Source organism: Chionomys nivalis, chromosome 11 (genome assembly GCF_950005125.1).
Source record: "Chionomys nivalis chromosome 11, mChiNiv1.1, whole genome shotgun sequence".
Lineage (NCBI taxonomy): Eukaryota > Metazoa > Chordata > Mammalia > Rodentia > Cricetidae > Chionomys > Chionomys nivalis.
In genome coordinates this window covers 61,560,944-61,581,140 of record NC_080096.1, presented here as the reverse complement: position 1 = coordinate 61,581,140, position 20,197 = coordinate 61,560,944, and the positions used below count along the sequence as shown (strand labels likewise).

Genomic DNA, 20,197 nt, shown 5'->3' with positions numbered 1-20,197 from the left:
AAACATTTGTGACTCCAATCCAAAAACAAACAAACAGACAAATACCGTGGCTGAGTGCCAGCGTCACCTTCCCCACGTTCCCTTAATGGGTGACTGACACTGTCTTGGGCAAGTCATTTGGCTTCTCTGCCCCAGCTTACCTTCCTTAATGGAGACAAGGGCAACAAAGGTGGGGTAAGAGCATTAATAGCTCCGCGTTCTGAGTCATTGGTGTTGCCGGAAGAACTTGGGCTTCAGAATTTTAGTTATGACTGGGGATTTGGTCCTTCTACTTTCTTCAAGATAATTTCTACTCTGTCTTTTGTCCTTTGAAAACCTGGGCAGCCCTTTCATCACAGTGTCGTAGGGAGCAGAGTTCTTGTTAGTCAGACTGTAGTTCTGGATGCTGCGGTGGGTCCGCATAGATGAGCGACAGTAAGTACTGTTTGTCGCCACTCTTGTTAAGTTTGGTTACTTAGGTCACCAGAGAAATCAGATTTTTCTTTTCTGGACTTGGCTAAAATTCCATCCTGTTATCCTTGGACAAAATTATTCTTTCAGCTACATGAGTCACTGTTGTTGGAATCATTATTTCTCAGCCCTAGGATTCGTGTTGGCCTTCGTCTATTTGAATAGCTTCCTTTCATGGTTTCTTCTAGAGCTTGGTTAATGGAGCAAAGGCTGAATATGTTGACAGTGTTTCTCCTCTTGTTTTCATCTTTTGGGTACCTTTGTACACACACAATATCATTAAATAATTATTTTATTACATCTTTTTCCCAGACCAAATTACTCAGCTATTCCCTTTTATTGGGATCATTAAGCTTTTCCAGGTTCCATGACCCAGTAATAAAAACCGATAGTGGCTGAGCCCTGGGTGTGCTGTGTGTAGGATTTAGAGCCTGCCAAAGTTAACTCTCTTTTGGGCAGAAGGAGGATTTTCAAAAAGTCTTGTCTTTCCTAAGGCCATATACTTGTGCTGGTTGGATCCTGCTTCAGGTCTCTGAGTTTAAAGTTCAGTTTTTCTTAAGACATTGGATTTTAGGGACTATAAGGAGGTATTTGTGGGATATTGATATTTGCATTAGTGCTATTTTAGAGTGTTTACCCAGAGATACTTTAGCATTGTAGTAAAGTAACTTGATTTACATGATTGACTCTGTGTGATTCGGAATATCTCCTGTAGAAGAGGGTTCTAGAAGGTCAGCCGGAGTAAGCGACACTTTTCTTTCCTGCTACCTCTTTGGAGGAAATGGTTAAATTATGGCATTAATTTATGAAGGAAGACATCTTATACAGATTGATAAGAAATGTTTGACAGCAGGGTTAGTTTTTTGTTTTGCTTATTAGTGGCACAGACTTGCTGAGAGAAACTTATTTCTTTGGTTGAAGATAACAGTGTAGTTTTCCTTCCTAGAACTTTTTTATTTGCTTCTTTTTTGAGATAGGGTTTCTCTGTGTAGCCATGACTGTCCTGGAACTTAATTTGTAGACCAGCCTGGCCTCAGACTCGAGATCCGCCTACTTATGTCTCCTGAGTGCTGGGATTAAAGGCGTGCCCTACCACTGCCTACATTTTCCTAGGACTTATTAAAACACCAAATTTCTGAATTGTATGTTTGATTGAATTATTAACTATTATGTTTTATTTCTTTTGAGTCTTTGAATAAAAAATATGAAATTGAGAAGCAAATTATTATGAGATCTTTTGTTTGGGAGTATTTTGGTATCTTTATTGACAACATTGTGTTAAAATATCTCATTTATTTAGACTGAATTCTGTGTCCCAAAGGTTGGTACTAAATATATTCCTTTACAAGTGCAAGAATAATTTGTCAGATGTAGGGCCCGGGTTTACCCTTGTTCCTGGGGTTCATCTTGAGGACAGTTTCTGGTCAGCTAACTAAAGCATTCTGTTTGTTCCTGTGCTCCCCCTGCCCCACCTGGTGATTAGCTGTAGGGCATTGACTCCATCGTTGGTATGGTAATTTCCCACCTGCCTGGGCGGAAATCCATGTGCAGCAGCTAGGTATATAAGGATTTCCCCAAGGTTGAATAAATGGCATTCGGCTGATCTCCTTTCGAATGACCCAGGTCTCTTTGTGTGTTCTTTCAATCTCCAGGCCCTTGCCCAACTCGCCTACGGTACAGTGGCACGCAAACTGTACCGAGGGTGTAACACAGAATTGGGTGTTACAGTCAGGGGGCTAGAGAGATGGCTCAATGGTAAAGAACACTGACTGCTCTTCCAGAGGACCCAGGTTCAATTCCCAGCACCCACATGGCAGCTTACAACTGTCTGAAGATTCAGTTGCAGGGGATCTGACACCTTCATACCAATGCACATAAAGTTAAATAAACCATAAAAAATATTAAAAGTAATTTGTCAGTTTTATTTTTATTTAAGCAGCTAAAGTAGATTAAAAGTTAACTACTATGGTTTTCTAAAACTTTTTTTTTTAACATTATGCCTTTTTTTGGCTTCTAATTTTTTTTCAAATAAAAAGTCCTATAGCATTATTATCATTGTTATTTTTTGAGACTGAATGTCATTTATCCCAGGTTGGCCTCCACCTTACTAAGATGAGGATGACATTGAGTTGGTCCCCCTGCCTCCCTCAGGTGCTGGGTTTATAGGTATGTGTACCACACCCAGCTGTGTGTTATAAATTTTTGGATTGCCTATCTTCTATATAACTTAAAAATTAACAAGTGGTCTATAGATCAAAATAAAGCTTACTTTCCCAGGATTCAAATATAAAATTGCTGTTGTATTGTTTATTAACAGGCTTTAGTCCATTTAACCTGTAAGTCACAGACATCAGCATAAAGAAGAATATCATTAAGAAACTGTGGGGTATTGTGGAAAATTGGAAGACTTACCATGAGTTTAAACACTTCAAGTAATGCCACTACTGGGGATACCCAAAGGTAAGCCTCCGGTCTCTTTCTTTACTTGGAAAATGCTTTTGATTGCAAGAACCAGGGAGAACTAAGTGGGTGGTGAAGGAGTCTTGTAGGACGGTGAAGGAAGTAGGTTTCTTGGACTGAAAGAGCAGCAGCTCCTTCAGGTATAGCACTGACTCTCAGGACCCCTTGTGTTCCTTTGTTAACTTGGATCATAAATGTCTGTGCCTCTGAACCTTTCCTCCTGCTGGAGATTTGCTTATTCTCTACGATTCTGTAAAAGGGAGCTGTGGACTGTGTTCCTGCTGCCCAGCTCTTGGTTGCCTGGCTAGCTTATGCCCTGAAATAATTACACGGAAACTATATTCTTTTAAACACTGCCTGGCCCATTAGTTCTAGTCTCTTATTTGCTAATTCTCACATCTTGATTAACTCATCTCTAATAATGTATGTAGCACCACGAGGTGGTGACTTACCGAAAGATCTTAACTGGCATCCATCTTGGAGAGGAGAGCTATGGCAACTGCCTGGAGAGGAGAGGCATGGCGTCTGTGTCAGATGGGAGAATCATGGCGACTGACCTCACTGCCTTCTTCCCATTCTGTTCTGTCTATTCCACCTATCTAATTTTCTGACCTATCAAAGGCCAAGGCAGTTTCTTTATTAACCAATGAAAGTAACATATAAACAAATGACCCTCCTCCATCACGATTCCAGTTTTCTCCCCCATGTTTCTGTCTGTTTACGTTTGTCTGGCCATTACCTGCTTGCCATAACTTCTGTGACTGTGTCCTTGTATCCTTGCTGCATCTCTGACTCTGCCTGAGTGCTCTGTTAGTTTTAGCCCCCCTTGCCAACTTCGTTTCCTTGGTGTCTTTGAGTGCATTTCAAGAAGATGTGTTTCATTGATATTGTTTCTCTTTTTTATTTTTGTGCCAGGTGTTTCTTTCTGTCCTTTGTAAGATGCTTAATTTATTCCATTGCCTTTGAGGGATGGGGTCCACAATACAAAATGAACCATTTTAGGTGTGATTTTTTTTTTAAGTGCATTTTTCAAGAAAAGTTCAGTAATCAAAATTATCCTTGTCTAGTTTGTGTTGCTTGTATTCTTAGCACTCAGGACACAGAGGTGGGTAAATTTTTATGAGTTCAGGCAGTCTATTATATAGAACAATTTTCGAATTTCAAGGACCTTGTCTCAAATAAACAAAAAACAGAACAAGAAACTAAGTGTTTAGAACTTCTATAGTCAAGGAACAGACTCATCTCTGCTGAATCTAAAAATAGAACATTTGGCATTATAGTCTGTCAGTTGCCTGAAGTAAACGATATATTCTGTAACAGAATCAAAAAGGTTTCCTGTGGATAATTCTTCTTCTTCTTCTTCTTTTTTTTTTTTTTTTTTTTTTTTTTTTTTGGTTTTTCGAGACAGGGTTTCTCTGTAGCTTTGGAACCTGTCCTGGAACTAGCTCTGTAGACCAGGCTGGTCTCGAACTCACAGAGATCCGCCTGCCTCTGCCTCCCAAGTGCTGGGATTAAAGGCATGCGCCACCACCACCACCCGGCTTCTTCTTTTGTTTTTTCAAGATAGGGTTTCCCTGTGTAGCTCTGGCTGTCCTGGAACTCACTTTCTAGTAGACCAGGCTGGCCTCAGCCTCAGACACATCTGCCTTTGCTTCCCGAGTGCTGGGATTAAAAGTGTGCACCACCACCACACAGCTGAAACTGTGGATAAATTTTTATACTTAATTTGAGAAGGATTGATAAGACTATATATATATGTATATGTAATCTTACCTCTTAGAGTTGACCGTGGATAATTCAGTAAATATTTGTCCAGGGCCTTTCTTATGAAGTAGCAGTATGTTATATAAGTACATACTTTAGAATTATAATAATATTTTACATTATTTATTATGCTTTTTCAGTTTAGAAATAAAACATCAGAAGACATCCATAATATATATGTTTTACATTTTTACTTATTGAATCTCTGTCTCCTGTCTCTGTGTGTGTAAGACCAGAAGAAGTTGTCACCCATTTGAATTGGAGCTGTAGGCACTGAGAGCTTCCTAATGTCAGAGCTGGGACTCAGACTCAGGTCTTTGGAAGAGCAGCATGTACTGTATCTTCAGCCTCCCCCACCCCATGCTTTTAATGGAGAAATCTTTACTCTGAATTCTAGATTCTGAATAGAGTTATTTCAACTCTACCACTGACCTTCTTTCTGTATCTATAACTTTGTCATTCTCAATAATTCCTGTCAATGGAACCATGCCTCTTTTTATGTTTGGCTTCTTTGGGCTTGTTCTTGAGATTTATTATATTGTGGCATGTATAGGTCTTTGTTTCTTTTTTTTTTTAGCCATAAAAGCATTTATTGAAGGGGAGAAAGGGACAGAGAGAGAGAGAGAGAGAGAGAAAAGAGAAGAGAAGAGATAAAGGAAAGAGAGAGAGAGAGACCGTCTTTGTTTCTTTTTACTGCTGAATAATATTCCATTCCTTTGTATGGACTTATTACATTTAGTTACTCATTCACAAGTCACCAGGAATTAATGTAGTTTTTCCTTTTGGCTGTTAGGAGCAGCGCTGCTGTAAACATCATGTGTGAGTGTTTGTGCTGGCATGTTTTTCTGTTTCTCTTTTCAGGCAGGTTCACAGAGCAGCCTTGTTGCATCATGTAGCAAATTTATGCTAAACTTTTTAAGAAGCCACCAAATTTAGTGATTGGATAATTTTGCAGTCATGACAGCAGTATTTGAAGGATTTAATTCCTTTATATCCTTGTCAGCACTTTAAATATTACTTAATTTTTGTTTCTTTCAGACAGGTTTCAGGATTTCTCTGTATAACAGTTCAGGCTGTCCTGGACCTTGCTTTGTACATGAGGCCGGCTTTGAAATTCACAGCGATCCATCTGCCTCTGCCTCCTGAGTGCTGTGATTAAAGCCGTGTGCCACCACTGCCTGGCAAAAAAATTACTTAATTTTTAAATAGTAATTCTTTTTTTTTTTTTTTTTTTTTTGGTTTTTCGAGACAGGGTTTCTCTGTGGTTTTGGAGCCTGTTCCTGGAACTAGCTCTGTAGACCAGGATGGTCTCGAACTCACAGAGATCCGCCTGCCTCTTAAATAGTAATTCTTTAAATTTAATTCTCATAAATGTAAAATTATACATTATTATGGGTTTAATTTGAATATTTTCGACAATCAGTGATGCTCAGCAATTTTACATGTGCCTTTTGGTCATTTGCATGTCTTCTTGAGTAAAATGTCTTTTTTGCTTTTTTTTTTTTTTCAGAGCAGGGTTTCTCTGTGTAGCCTCGGCTGTCTTGGAACTTGCTCTGTAGACAAGGCTGGCTTTGCACTCAGAGATCTATCTGCTTCTGCCTCCGGAGTGGTTAGGGTGTATATTTATTGTTTTGCATATGGATAGCCAGTCGCTTCAGAACATTTCTTGTTAATACTGTTTTTTCTCATTGGACTGTATTTGCTTGACCATAAAAATACAGACTTTTTAGGAGTCTCAATTCTGATAATTCGTCAGTTAATGTTTTGTGATATTAGACTCTGCACACACAGGTATGCCAAGTGGTCAAGCACCCACTTAAGTTTTCTTTTTAAAACACGTTGTCTGGCCAGGTGGTGGTGGCGCACACCTTTAATCCCAGCACTCGGGAGGCAGAGGCAGGCGGATCTCTGTGAGTTTGAGACCAGCCTGGTCTACAAGAGCTAGTTCCAGGACAGGCTCCAAAGCCACAGAGAAACCCTGTCTCGAAAAAACAAAACAAAAAAAAAAGTTGTCTGTTCTTAATTAAATACTACCTTGTCTTGATTATTGAAATGTGTCAATTTCTTATTGCTGACAAGTTTTTGAAACCCTGTCTCGAAAAAACAAAACAAAAAAAAAAGTTGTCTGTTCTTAATTAAATACTACCTTGTCTTGATTATTGAAATGTGTCAATTTCTTATTGCTGACAAGTTTTTGAGAGAAATTTTAGAAAGAGGTTTATTTGGACTGGACAGTTTGGGGAGTGTACGTCCCTGGTTAGCTTCCTCCACTGCATTGCAGCATCAGGAACATGTGCTGAGGGGATGCTTACCTTGTGGGGCTGGGGATCAGAGAGGGAAGAGGGCAGGACCGGAGTAAATAGGGAGAGTATACTCCTCAGAGACATTCCTCAGGTGTGCTACCTCCTCTGAGAGGCCCCACCTTTTAAGGTTTCTGCCACTTCCTCTGACAGCCGAGGAACAAGCCTTTCATTCAGCACAGGAGGCCATGGAGACTTTTCCATTCAGTCCACAGTTTTGAAAGTCAGAAGTAAAGTTCTCTCATGTGTTCATCAGGATGGTGCTGTCGGTTTTGAATCCTTTGCCTTTCCATAATACACTTTAGGATCAGCTTGTCAATTTTTACAAAAGGACATTCTGGGATTTGCTTAAAGATTGATTGTATTTTATCTGTAGATAGAATTACCATTTTTTTTTTTTTTTTGATTTTTCGAGACAGGGTTTCTCTGTGGCTTTGGAGCCTGTCCTGGAACTACTCTGTAGAACAGGCTGGTCTCGAACTCACAGAGATCCGCCTGCCTCTGCCTCCGGAGTGCTGGGGTTAAAGGCGTGCGCCACCATCGCCCGGCTAGAATTACCATTTTAATAACACTGCGTTTTCTAAATACAAATATGATTGTGGGAGGTCTTTTCATTAATTTGTGTCTTTAACGTCAGTAACTTTTTTTTTTTTTTTTTTTTTGGATTTTCGAGACAGGGTTTCTCTGTAGCTTTTGGTTCCTGTCCTGGAACTAGCTCTTCTAGACCAGGCTGGCCTCGAACTCACAGAGATCCGCCTGCCTCTGCCTCCTGAGTGCTGGGATTAAAGGCGTGCGCCACCGCCCGGCTCTGATCTTGTATTTTTATAACCTTGCTGAAATTGATTTTTAGTTTTTTTCTTGTTATTTGTTTTCTTAGGTTTTTTTTTATTTTTTTTTTTTATAAAAATATATACAGCTTTAATAGGGAAATAGACTTACAGGACCACAGGTTCCTGCGGAGAACAGGAAAAGCAGAGAAAAGGGCAGGATTTTTTTTTTTATAAAATCATATCTTTTGTAGTAAAAAACAGATTTCCAGTCCAGTACGCATCTCTGTTTCTCCCTTCATTCACCATTTAAGAATGTTAAGTAAATCTTTGAATGCCTTGTTAACAGCAATTGTCTTAGCTCTGTTCTCTTTAGGGAACCCTTTTCGTCTTTTTTTTTTTTTTTTTTTTTTTTTTTTTTTGGTCTTTCGAGACAGGGTTTCTCTGTGGTTTTGGAGCCTGTCCTGGAACTAGCTCTTGTAGACCAGGCTGGTCTCGAACTCACAGAGATCCGCCTGCCTCTGCCTCCCGAGTGCTGGGATTAAAGGCGTGCGCCACCACCACCCGGCCTGACCCTTTTCGTCTTTAACCATTGCATATGCTAGAAGCATAGGTATTTGTAGATGGTCTTTATCAAGTTGCTCCTCAGCTTGGTCTGGTGGTGTACAGGCCTGTAATCTTGGCTGCTGAGCAGGCTGAGGTATGATGATCACAAGATCAAGGCCTACCTTGTCTACAGAGTGAGTTTAAGGCCACCTTGGCAACTTGGCGGGACCCTGGCTCTAAATAAAAAGTAAGAAGAAGGCCTGGATATAGCCTTGTGGTAGAGCACTTGTGTAGCGTGCATGAAGCCCTGAGGCCAATCTCTAATATTGTGGAATTTCTTCTCTGTTTTTCTTTGTTAATCTAGGAAAGTTTATCAGCCTAGTCTTTTCAGTGAGCTCAATATTGGTTTTGCTGATTTTTTCTCTTCTGTTTTAGTGGTATTGAAAGAAGTTGAAGTTGTATGTACACATTGTTGAGTCCACTTTTTCTCCAGGGCTACTGCTGTTGGAGAGACAGGGCTAATTTCTTTGAGACAAATCTTTTTCTTAATTCCTAGAAACCTTCACATTTAGCTCTTTGAGATAGTTTTCTTTTTCATCTGAATGATTTGACATTTTATTTTTAATGTTAGTCTTTGATTTTCCAGTTTTAGTTTTTGCCTATTGACTTCCTACCACAGATAATCAAGAAAATGTCCACAGATTTGCTTACAGGCCTGATGGAAAATTTTCTCAATTGGGGTTCTCCTTCCCTGAGAGCTCTAGCTTGTGTCAGGTCGATAAGAACTCAACAAAGACAAAGTGAACAACCGATACCCTCTAGAGTCCTATGCTTTAAGCTGTGACTTTTGACATGTCAGCTGCTTGCCTCACTGCTTGCTTTGAATCGTTAGGTACATCAGTTATCTACCTGCTTGTTCTATTGCTGTGACGTCTTCTCTGCCTGTGCTCTCTATCTGGGAGCTCTTTCCTGTTATAGTTATTACTGTTGATTTTCAGGAGAGTATCATGCTTTAGTTTGCCATTTTAAAGTAAGAATGTGTATTCTGTCATTTATACTTTTTCTCTTTGTAATGTGTGTTACGTTTACAGTGATTGAAATATATTAAAAAAGAAAGAAGTCTCTCTCTTCCAAAAGTACCCAGTGTTTGATGGATACAAAGCTTGAAAAATATAGTGTGTTTTCAGTGGACAGTATTTTGTTACTAGTAAGATACCACTTTGCATTGTTACCCGAGTTTTACAGTGGACACATTTTACTAAGTTGTGAATTTATTATCCTAGGACTTTATCATATTCTGTTATTTTCAAATTCTGTTTTTAAAATAAGCTATGAGAAATGCTGTTAGAATATTTTTATTGCACGAGAATTAGATTTTGTTACTACCTTGTTTTGTAGGTTGAAAAATGCCTCATTGGATATAAAGCAAATGCTTAAAAATGAAACTGAGTCAGATATCACCGCCGATCTCAGAAAGAAACTCCATCGGGCTAAGAAGGAGAAGGTAGACATGACAGCCAAGCACAACGCAGAGGTAGGATTCATTTTCCTCCCGTGTAATGTTAGGAGTCGAGTTTCAGCCAGGCATGGTGGAACATACCTTTAGTTCCACATTGGGGAGGCAGAGGCAGGTGAATTTCCGCGTTCGAGACTAGCTTGCTCTACAGAGGGTTACACAGCCAGGGTTACACGGAGAACCCTGTCGTGAACCCTCCCGCAACGTCTTCCCCAAAGTTGGGTTTCAGTTTTTTGTTTCATCTCACATTAGAAACTACATGTGACCTTTGTCACTGTGTCATTCTAGTGCTTCAAAGGAAGCTGCAGTAATTACACCCTTTCATACAGCAGAATTGTATAGGAACATCCAAGTTGAACGTTATTATATTGACTTGTTTGTTATTTTAAGTGTATTTTAATTAATTAAAATATTTTACTTTGCCGAGTGTGGTGGTGCACGCCTTTAACTACAGTACTTGGGAGGCAGATCTCAGTGAGTTTGAGGCTAGCATGGTCTACAGAGCAAGTTCCAGGACAGCCAGCACTGTTACACAGAGAAACCCTGTCTCAGAAAAAACAAAAATATTTTACTTTTTGTGTGTGGAAGTGCATGTGCCATGCACTCATGTGGAGGTCAGAGGATAACTTGTGGTACCTTGTTATGCTGGATAGTTTTATGTCAGTTTGACACCAGCTAGAGTTATCCGAAAGTGAGAAAATGCCTCCATGAGATCCAGTTGTAGGGTATTTTCTTAGTTAATGATTGATGGGGGAGGGTCCAGCCCATTGTGGGTTGTTCCATCCACAGAACAAGAGCAGGCTAAGCAAGCCATGGAGAGCAAGCTAGTGAGCAACAGTCCTTCATGGTCTCTGCACCAGCTCCTGCCCCCGGGTTCCTGCCCTGTGTGAGTTGCTGTCCTGACTTCCTTCAGTGATGATCAGTGCTATGGAAGTGTGAGCCAAATAAACCATTTTGTCCTCGCCGTGCCTTTGGTCATGGGTCTCATCACAGCAATAGGAACTCCAGTCTAAGACACCTGGGGGCCAGGGACTAAAATGAGGTCAGGCTTGACAGCAGGGTAAGCCATCCTGATGACCGGACGTATTTTAATTAAAAGAATTGTCGTGGCCAAATGTGTTATTTGATGGATGTGATTGATGACTAAAGAATTTATAAATTAGAAAAATACTATTTTGAGAGAGCTCTTGTTATGTAACAAAGCTTCCTCAAACTCAGTCCTTCTACTGCAGCTTCCCAAGTGCTGTGATCTTATGTGTGTACTACTTTTGTATTTATGTGTGTACTATCTTATGTGTGTACTGCTGTGCAGGCTTAAATCATACACATTTTTGAAGTTATAATGTAGATTCCTTTAGGGTATGAATCATGGGACAGTTTTTTCCTAGATAAGTACATTGTGTATAGAATTTTTATTAGTATAATTCAGAAATCATCTTGGTTTTTTATATTCTGACATCTTATTAGTGTGTATGTATTGTGTAGGTACATATGTATATTTAGAATAGTTTTCTTTCCCTTCTAAGAGAATTCATAAACGTATGTTTATGCCTTTTGTGCCCTTACTCTTCTTCCTGTATTTAAGTTTTATTTTCTTTTTGTGTGTGTATGTGGTGCAGGAATGAAACTTACCTAATGATAGGCAATTTCTCTGCTAGTTTGTTTGTTTTGTTTTTTCAAGACAGGGTTTCTCTGTTAGCTTTGGAGCCTGTCCTGGTACTCGCTTTGTAGACCAGGCTGGCCTCAAACTCACAGAGATCCACCTGCCTCTGCCTCCTGAGTGCTGGGATTAAAGGTGTGTGCCACCACTGCCTGGCTTTTTTACTTTTTTAAAGCACAGAACTTTACTTACATTTTTTGCTTAAATATTTAGCATTTTATTATTTTGTAATTGAAAAATTTTTCCATACACTGTATTCTGATCACTTCCCCTCCCCAACTCCTCCCAGATCCTTCACTTCTCCTGCCCCACCTAACTCAAGTTTCTTTTTTTCCTTTCTTTAAAAACCAAATACATATCACTTTTACTTTCCTTCAAACTATCATAAAATTTTGTGATAAGTATTTTGAAAATCCCTGGTTGTGGTTTTCTTTATCGATGTAATAAGCCAAGTATAGCCTAGTTAATAAGACCAGGTTTAATACACAGAGCAAAGCAACTCCCAGGTGTCTCTCAGGAAGGCAGGAGAGAAATGACGTGGCAGGTCCAGGGACCAGGTCTTAAATAACCCGTAGGCTTGGTCCCGAGCATCTCACGGGGAGGAGCTGCCACTTCCCAGGCTTTCTGAAGGTGGGGACATGACAGAAGAGGGCACAAATACCATTCTCTAACTGGTTGTGAGCCACCATGTGGTTGCTGGGAATTGAACTCAGGACCTCTGGAAGAGCAGCCAGTGCTCTTAACCTCTGAGCCATCTCTTCAGCCCCAGGTATGCTTTTGTTATTCAAATGTGCTTTCTTTTCCTTTTGTTTCTTTAGAAAGGCTTTTCCTCTAAAGGAGCCTACCAGGCACTCATGATTAACATTTCCTAGTGTTTGAGAATTCCAATAGACGCAGAATGAGGTTTTGCTAAGAAATGTAAATGCCTGTGTATGTAATCGAATCGCCTTGGAGACATGCTTTAGTGCTAGTTCATGAGCTGAGGAATCTGTTTTTAGCTGTCAAGCTACGAGAGCCATATTGCCAGGCTGCGGTCTGAGGTGGAAAAAGGAGAAGCACTGCGGCAGCGTCTGGAGTACGACCTGGCTGTGGCTAGGAAGGAGGCTGGTCTGGGGAACCGGGCAGCAGAAGAGAGACTGGCTGAGGCACAGAGGATCCAGGAGAAACTCTGCGGTAAGGCAGCACCTCCTCTCCCTGTTTAGAGCATCCTTGCTCACTGTTGCATATCCATAATGGATCTCATGTAGGGTTTTCACTCATGGGACTATGTTTAAATTCTTTTGTTTCCACATTTGGATTTAACCCAGAGTATCATGCATAATAAGCAAACACTTTGTCACTGAATTGGGTTTTCAGTCCTACATTAATTTTTAGAGACATTTTTTGGCATTAGGGGAAGAATGGTATGTATTCCATGATGATTCAGACTTGCTGCGTAGCTGAAGATGACTTTGAAATTGGACTATTCCTTCCTTCCTTCCTTCCTTCCTTCCTTCCTTCCTTCCTTCCTTCCTTCCTTCCTTCCTTCCTTCCTTCCTTCCTTCCTTTTTTTGTTTTTGTTCTTTGAGACAGGGTTCTCTGTGTAACAGCCCTGGCTGTCCTGGAATTTACAGAGATTTACCTGCTTCTTCCTCCCTAGTGCTGGGATTAAAGGTGTGAGCCACCACTGCCCAGCTTTGGGTTCTTTCTTGATTTCACCAGCTAAGCGCGAGGTTACAGACATGCTCCACTGCTGATTGAACACAAGGCTCTGAATATTGGTCAGGTACTCTACCAGTTGAACTGTTTATTCAGTTAATATTTTTATGTTGTATGAATGGAAAAAAAAGTGCAAAATGCTGTTTTTAGAATACTTGTTCTTCAAGCAACATGCAAAATCACAAAGTATGTGTGTGTGTGTTCTATATATACTCGAGGCCCCTTCATAACATATAATTTGAGTCAGAATTTCTAGCCTGTGTTCCAGAAACAATGCAGGTGATTTGTTGATTGCATAGGTTTCTGGGTCACTGCATTAGATTATATGCCTCAAAAAGAAAAAGGCACCAAATTTAACACCTCAAATCTTCTGTTATGTAGGTTTACTTATAAATAAACTATTATTTAAGTATATATAAATGTATATAAATTCACTTAAATTGTCATATAACTCAAAGCTCAACCACCTGAGCTTTGGATTCACTGGCACCTAGAAGGTTATTCAACAGAATCTCAGACAGCCCCAACCACACTTATTAGAGGAAAAGATGAATAGAAGAGGTAAGATTACACGCTACACCACAAAGAGAAACATAATACCAGTAAAACCTAAAGACCCTACAAAAGCAAGACCTGAACAACCAAATATGGATGAACAGAAGAAAATGATCTAAAAAATAACCTCAAGAGAATGTTTGAAATTCTTAAAGATGAAATGAGAAATTACCTTAAAGAAATGGAGGAAAAAACATACAAAGAATTAGAAGATATCAGCAAATCACTTAAAGAAAACCAAGAAAAAGAACTCAAACATATAAAAGAAACTATTCAGGACTTGAAAACTGAAATAGAAAAAATAAAGAAAACACAAGCTGAAGGAATTATAGAAACAGAAATCATGAGAAAAAGATCAGGAACCACAAATGCAAATATGAACAATAGAATACAAGAAATGGAAGAGACAATTTCAAGCACTGAAGATAAAACAGAGGAAATAGATTCATCAGTTAAAGAAAACATTAAATCTAACAAAAGCTTAACCCAAAATATCCATGAAATATGGGACAACATAAAAAGGCCAAATCTTGGCCGGGCAGTGGTGGCGCACGCCTTTAATCCCAGCACTCGGGAGGCAGAGGCAGGCGGATCTCTGGGAGTTCGAGTCCAGCCTGGTCTGCAAGAGCTAGTTCCAGGACAGGAACCAAAAGCTACGGAGAAACCCTGTCTCGAAAATCCAAAAAAAAAAAAAAAAAGACCAAATCTTAGAATAATAGGTGTAGAAGATGGAGAAGAAATTCAACTCAAAGGCACAGAAAATTTATTTAACAAAATCATAGAAGAAAATATTTTCTACCTAAAGAAAGATATGCTTATGAAAATACAGGAAACTTACAGAACACCAAATAGACTGGATCCAAATAAAAAAAGTCCTCTCGCCACATAATAATCAAAACACTAAACATATAGAGTAAAGAAAGAATATTAAGAACTGCAAAGGAAAAAGGCCAAGTAACATATAAAGGTAGACCTATCACAATTACACCTGACTTCTCAGTGGAGACAGTGAAAGCCAGAAGGTTATGGTCAAGCATTATGCAGACATTAAGAGACCACGGATGCCAGCCCAGACTACTATACCCAGCAAAACTGTCGATCACCATAGCATGACAAAACAAGATATTCCATGACAAATCTAGATTTCACCAATACCTAGCCACAAACCCAGCCCTATACAAAATACTAGGAGGAAAATTCCAACCCAAGGATGATGGCTACACCAACAAAAACACAGACAATTGGTGATTTTATTACAGCAAATCCTGAAGAAGAAAAAATTGCACAAGGGCTGGGGAGATGGCTCAGTGGTTAAGAGCATTGCCTGCTCTTCCAAAGGTCCTGAGTTCAATTCCCGGCATGTGAACCACATGGTGGCTCACAACCATCTGTAATGAGGTTTTGTGCTCTCTTCTGGCCTGCAGACATACACACAGACAGACTATTGTATGCATAATGAATTAATAAATATTTAAAAAAAGAAAAAAAATGCACAAATTAACATCACCAAAAATCCCAAAAGAAACAAAACACAGATTAACATCACCATCAATGAAAACTAAATTAACAGGTGATAGCAACCATTGGTCATTAATATCCCTTAATGTGAATGGACTCAACTCACCCATAAAAAGGCACAGGCTAACAGATACAGATTGGATACGAAAACAGAATCATTCCTCTTCTGCATACAAGAAATGCATCTCAACCTCAAAGACAGACATCGTCTCAGAGTAAAAGGTTGGGAAAAATATACCAGTCAAATGGACCTAAGAAACAAACGGGTATAGCTATCCTAATATCTAACAAAATAGACTTCAAGCTAAAATCAGTCAAAAGAGACAAAGAAGGACATTTCATATTAGTCACAGGAAAAATCCATCAAGAGGAAATCTCAATATGGAACATCTATGTCCCAAATACAAGGGCACCCTCATATGTCAAAGAAACACTTCTAAACCTTAAATCATATATTAAATCTTACACACTAATAGTGGGAGACTTCGACACTCCCCTCTCACCATGGGACAGGTGAATCAGACAAAAAATGAACAGAGATAAGAGAACTAACAGATGTTATGACTCAAATGGACTTAACAGACATCTATAGAATATTCCATCCAAACAGAAAAGAATATACCTTCTCAGCACCTCATGGAACCTTCTCAAAAATTGACCACATACTCGATAACAAAACAAACCTCAACAAATACAAACAATTAGACTAACCCAATGTATCTTATCAGATCACCATGCTTTAAAACTAGAAATCAACAGCAATACCAATCCAGAAAACCCACAAACACATGGAAATTAAACAATGCTCACCCGAATCATCAATGGATCAAGGAAGAAATAAAGGGGTAAATTAAAGACTTCCTAAAATTCAATGAAAATGACCACACAACATACCCAAATTTATGGGACACTGATGTGGAAGTGTCATATCAATCTGTTGATTTCATTGGTTAAGTAATAAAGAAACTGCTTGGCATGACTCTCGAACAGCAAAAAAGTGTGAATCAATGTAACAACTTACACACTTCGTAAACGTAGTGTGATTATTCCTATATGTATCCATTTATTTCTCATAGGTTAAAACATAGGTGGGTGGAGTAAACAGAATAGAATGCTGGGAGGAAGAGGAAGTGACCTCAGATGCAAGGCAGCTCCTCTGAGAGACAGACGCCATGCTCTCCTCTCTAGAGCAGATGCGATGAAGCTCTGACCCAGGATGGACGTAGGCTAGAATCTTCCCGGTAAGCACACCTTGGAGTGCTACACACATGAACAGAAATGGGCCAAGCAGTGTTTAAATGAATAGAGTTTGTGTGTCATTATTTTGGGGCATAAGCTAGCCAGGCAGCCATGAGCCGGGCTGTGGGAAGAGGCCCACAGCCCCCACTACAGGACACAATGAAAGCAAGTTCATAGCAATAAATGCCTACATAAAGGAGCTGGAAAAAATCCCACACTAGTGAATTAACAGAACATTTGAAAACTTTAGAACAAAAAGAAGCAAACTTACCTAAGAGAACTAGACGGCAGGAAATAATCAAATTGAGAGCTAAAATCAACAAAATAGAAACAAAGAAAGCAATACAAAGAATCAATGAGACAAAGACTTGGTTCTTCGAGAAAATCAACAAAATAGACAAATCTTTATCCAAACTAACCAAAAGGCAGAGAGAGAATATCCAAATTAACAAAATCAGAAATGAAAAGGGGGACATAACAACAGACACGGAGGAAATACAGAGGATCACCAGGTCATATTTTGAAAACCTGTACTCCACAAAATTGGAAAACTTAAAGGAAATGGACAACTTTCTGGAAAAATATCAGTTACCAAAATTAAATCAAGACCAGATAAGCAAATTAAACAGACCTATAACTGCTGAAGAAATAGAAACAGGCATCAAAAGTCTCCCAACCAAAAAAAGTTCAGGACCAGATGGTTTCAGCTCAGAATTCTACAAGACTTTCAAAGAGGAACTAACACCAATACTCCTCAAATTATTCCACACAATAGAAACAGAGGGAACATTGCCAAACTCTTTTTTTTAAAAATATTTATTTATTATGTATACAATATTCTGTCTGTATGCCTGAAGGCCAGAAGAGGGCGCCAGACCTCTTTACAGATGGTTATGAGCCACCATGTGGTTGCTGGGAATTGAACTCAGGACCTTTGGAAGAGCAGGCAATGCTCTTAACCACTGAGCCATCTCTCCAGTCCCTGCCAAACTCTTTTTATAAGGCTACAATTACCCTGATACCCAAACCACAGAAAGACAATACTAAGACAGAGAATTACAGACCAATCTCATTCATGAACATTGATGCAAAAATACTAAATAAAATACTAGCAAATCAGCCGGGTGGTGGTGGCGCACGCCTTTAATCCCAGCACTTGGGAGGCAGAGACAGGCGGAAGTTCAAGGCCAGCCTGGTCTACAAGAGCTAGTTCCAGGACAGGAACCAAAGCTACAGAGAAACCCTGTCTCGAAAAACCAAAAAAAAAAAAAAAAAAAAAAAAAAAAAAAATAAAAAAAATAAAAAAAATACTAGCAAATCGAATCCAAGAACACATCAGAACCATCATCCACCATGACCAAGTCGGCTTCATCCCACAGATGCAGGGATAGTTCAACATACAAAAATCTGTCAATGTAATCCACCATATAAACAAACTGAAAAATAAAAACCACATGATCATTTCATTAGATACCGAAAAAGCATTTGGCAAAATACAGCACCCCTTCATGATAAAGGTCTTGGAAAGAGCAGGGATATAAGGAACATACCTAAACATAATTAAGGCAATATATAGCAAGCAAACAGCCAACATCAAACTAATTGGAGAGAAATCAGGAAACACTGAAATCAGGAACAAGACAAGGTTGTCCACTCTCTCCATGTCTATTCAATATAGTTCTCTCTTTTTTTTTTTTTTTTTCCCCGAGACAGGGTTTCTCTGTGGCTTTGGAGCCTGTCCTGGAACTAGCTCTGTAGACCAGGCTGGTCTCGAACTCACAGAGATTCACCTGCCTCTGCCTCCCAAGTGCTGGGATTAAAGGCGTGCGCCACCATCACCCGGCTTCAATATAGTTCTTGAGGTCCTAACTTGAGCAATAAGATGCTAAAGGGTGATCAAGAGGATACAAATTGGAAAAGAAGAAGTCAAACTCTCACTGTTTGCTGATGATATGATAGTTTACATAAGTGATCCCAAAAATTCTACCAAGGAACTTCTGCAACTCATAAACACTTTCAGCAATGTAGCAGGATACAAGATTAACTAAAAAAAAAATCAGTAGCCCCTCTTGTACACAGATGATACAAGGGCTAGGGGAGAAATCAGAGAATCAACACCCTTCACAATAGCCACAAATAGCATAAAATATCTCAGAGTAACTCTAACTAGACAAGTGAAAGACTTGTATGACAAGAACTTTAAATCTTTGAAGAAAGAAATTGAAGAAGACACCAGAAAGTGGAAAGACCTCCCATACTCTTGGGTAGGAAGAATTAATATAGTAAAAATGGCAGTCTTACCAAAAGCAATCTACAGATTCACCACAATGCCCATCAAAATCCCAGAAAAATTCTTCAAAGACCTCGAAAGAATGGTACTCAACTTCATTTGGAAAAGCAAAAAACCCAGGATAGCCAAAACAATCCTGTGCAATAAAAGAACTTCTGGAGGCATCACAATCCCTGACTTCAAAATCTACTACAGATCTACAGTACTGAAAACAGCCTGGTACTGGCATAAGAACAGACAGGAGGACCAATGGAACTGAATAGAAGACCCAGATATCAATCCACACATTTTGAACACTTGATATTTGATAAAGAAGCAACAAATATCAAATGGAAAAAAGAAAGCATATTTAACAAATGGTGCTGGCATAACTGAATATCAACATGTAGAAGAATGAAAATAGACCCATATCTATCACCATGCACTAAGCTCAAGTCCAAATGGATCAAAGACCTCAATATAAAGCCAGCCACACAGAACCTTATAGAAGAGAAATTGGGAAATACACTTGAATGCATTGGTACAGGGTACCACTTCCTAAATATAACCCCAGCAGTACAGACACTGAAACAATTAAGAAATGGGACCTCCTGAAACTGAAAAGCTTCCGTAAAGCAAAGGGCACGGTCAGCAAGACAAAATGACAGCCTACAGAATGGGAAAAGATCTTCACCAACCTCAAATCAGACAGAGGTCTGATCTCCAAAATATACAAAGAACTCAAGTAATTGGACACCAAAAGATCACACAATCCAATAAAAAATGGAGTACAGACGTAAACAGAGAACTCTCAACAGAGGAATCTAAAATGTCTCAAAGACACTTAAGGAAATGTTCAACATCCTTAGTCATCAGAGAAATACAAATCAAAACAACTCTGAGATTCTATCTTACACCTGTAAGAATGGCCAAGATCAAAAACACTGATGACAACTTATGCTGGAGAGGTTGAAAAGGGAACACTTCTGCACTGCTGGTGGGAATGCAACTCCTTTGGATGTCAGTGTGGTGATTTCTCAGAAAATTAGGAAACAACCTTCCTTAAGACCCAGTAATACCACTTTTGGGTATATATCCAAAGGATGCTCAATCATACCACAAGGACATGTGCTCAACTATGTTCATAGCAGCTTTGTTTGTCATAGCTAGAACCTGGAAACAACCTAAATGCCCCTCGACGAAAGAATGGATAACGAAAATGTGGTACATTTACACAATGGGGTACTACACAACAGAAAAAAATAATGACATCTTGAATTTTGCGGGAAAATGGATGGAGCTAGAAAACATTATTTTGATTGAGGTAACCCAGACACAGAAAGACAATTATCACATGTACTTACTCCTAGGTGTTTTTTAAACATAAAGCAAAGAAAGCCAACCTACAAACCGTAATCCCAGAGAATTTAGACAACAGTGAGGACACTAAGAGAG

At 39.3% G+C, this 20,197-nt stretch overlaps 1 protein-coding gene across 2 annotated transcripts in view; it reads left to right on the top strand.

Annotated features, from left to right (window-relative positions):
• Window positions 1–2,863: 2,863 nt before the first annotated feature.
• Ccdc171 (coiled-coil domain containing 171) overlaps window positions 2,864–20,197 on the top strand; it is a 339,088-nt gene continuing 321,754 nt past the window's right edge. For both annotated transcript variants that reach the window (XM_057784865.1, XM_057784864.1), the window contains exons 1-3: window positions 2,864–2,910; window positions 9,686–9,821; window positions 12,462–12,636. In XM_057784865.1, coding sequence (XP_057640848.1) covers window positions 2,864–2,910; window positions 9,686–9,821; window positions 12,462–12,636 — 358 coding nt within the window. The remainder of the gene's footprint in view (window positions 2,911–9,685; window positions 9,822–12,461; window positions 12,637–20,197) is intronic.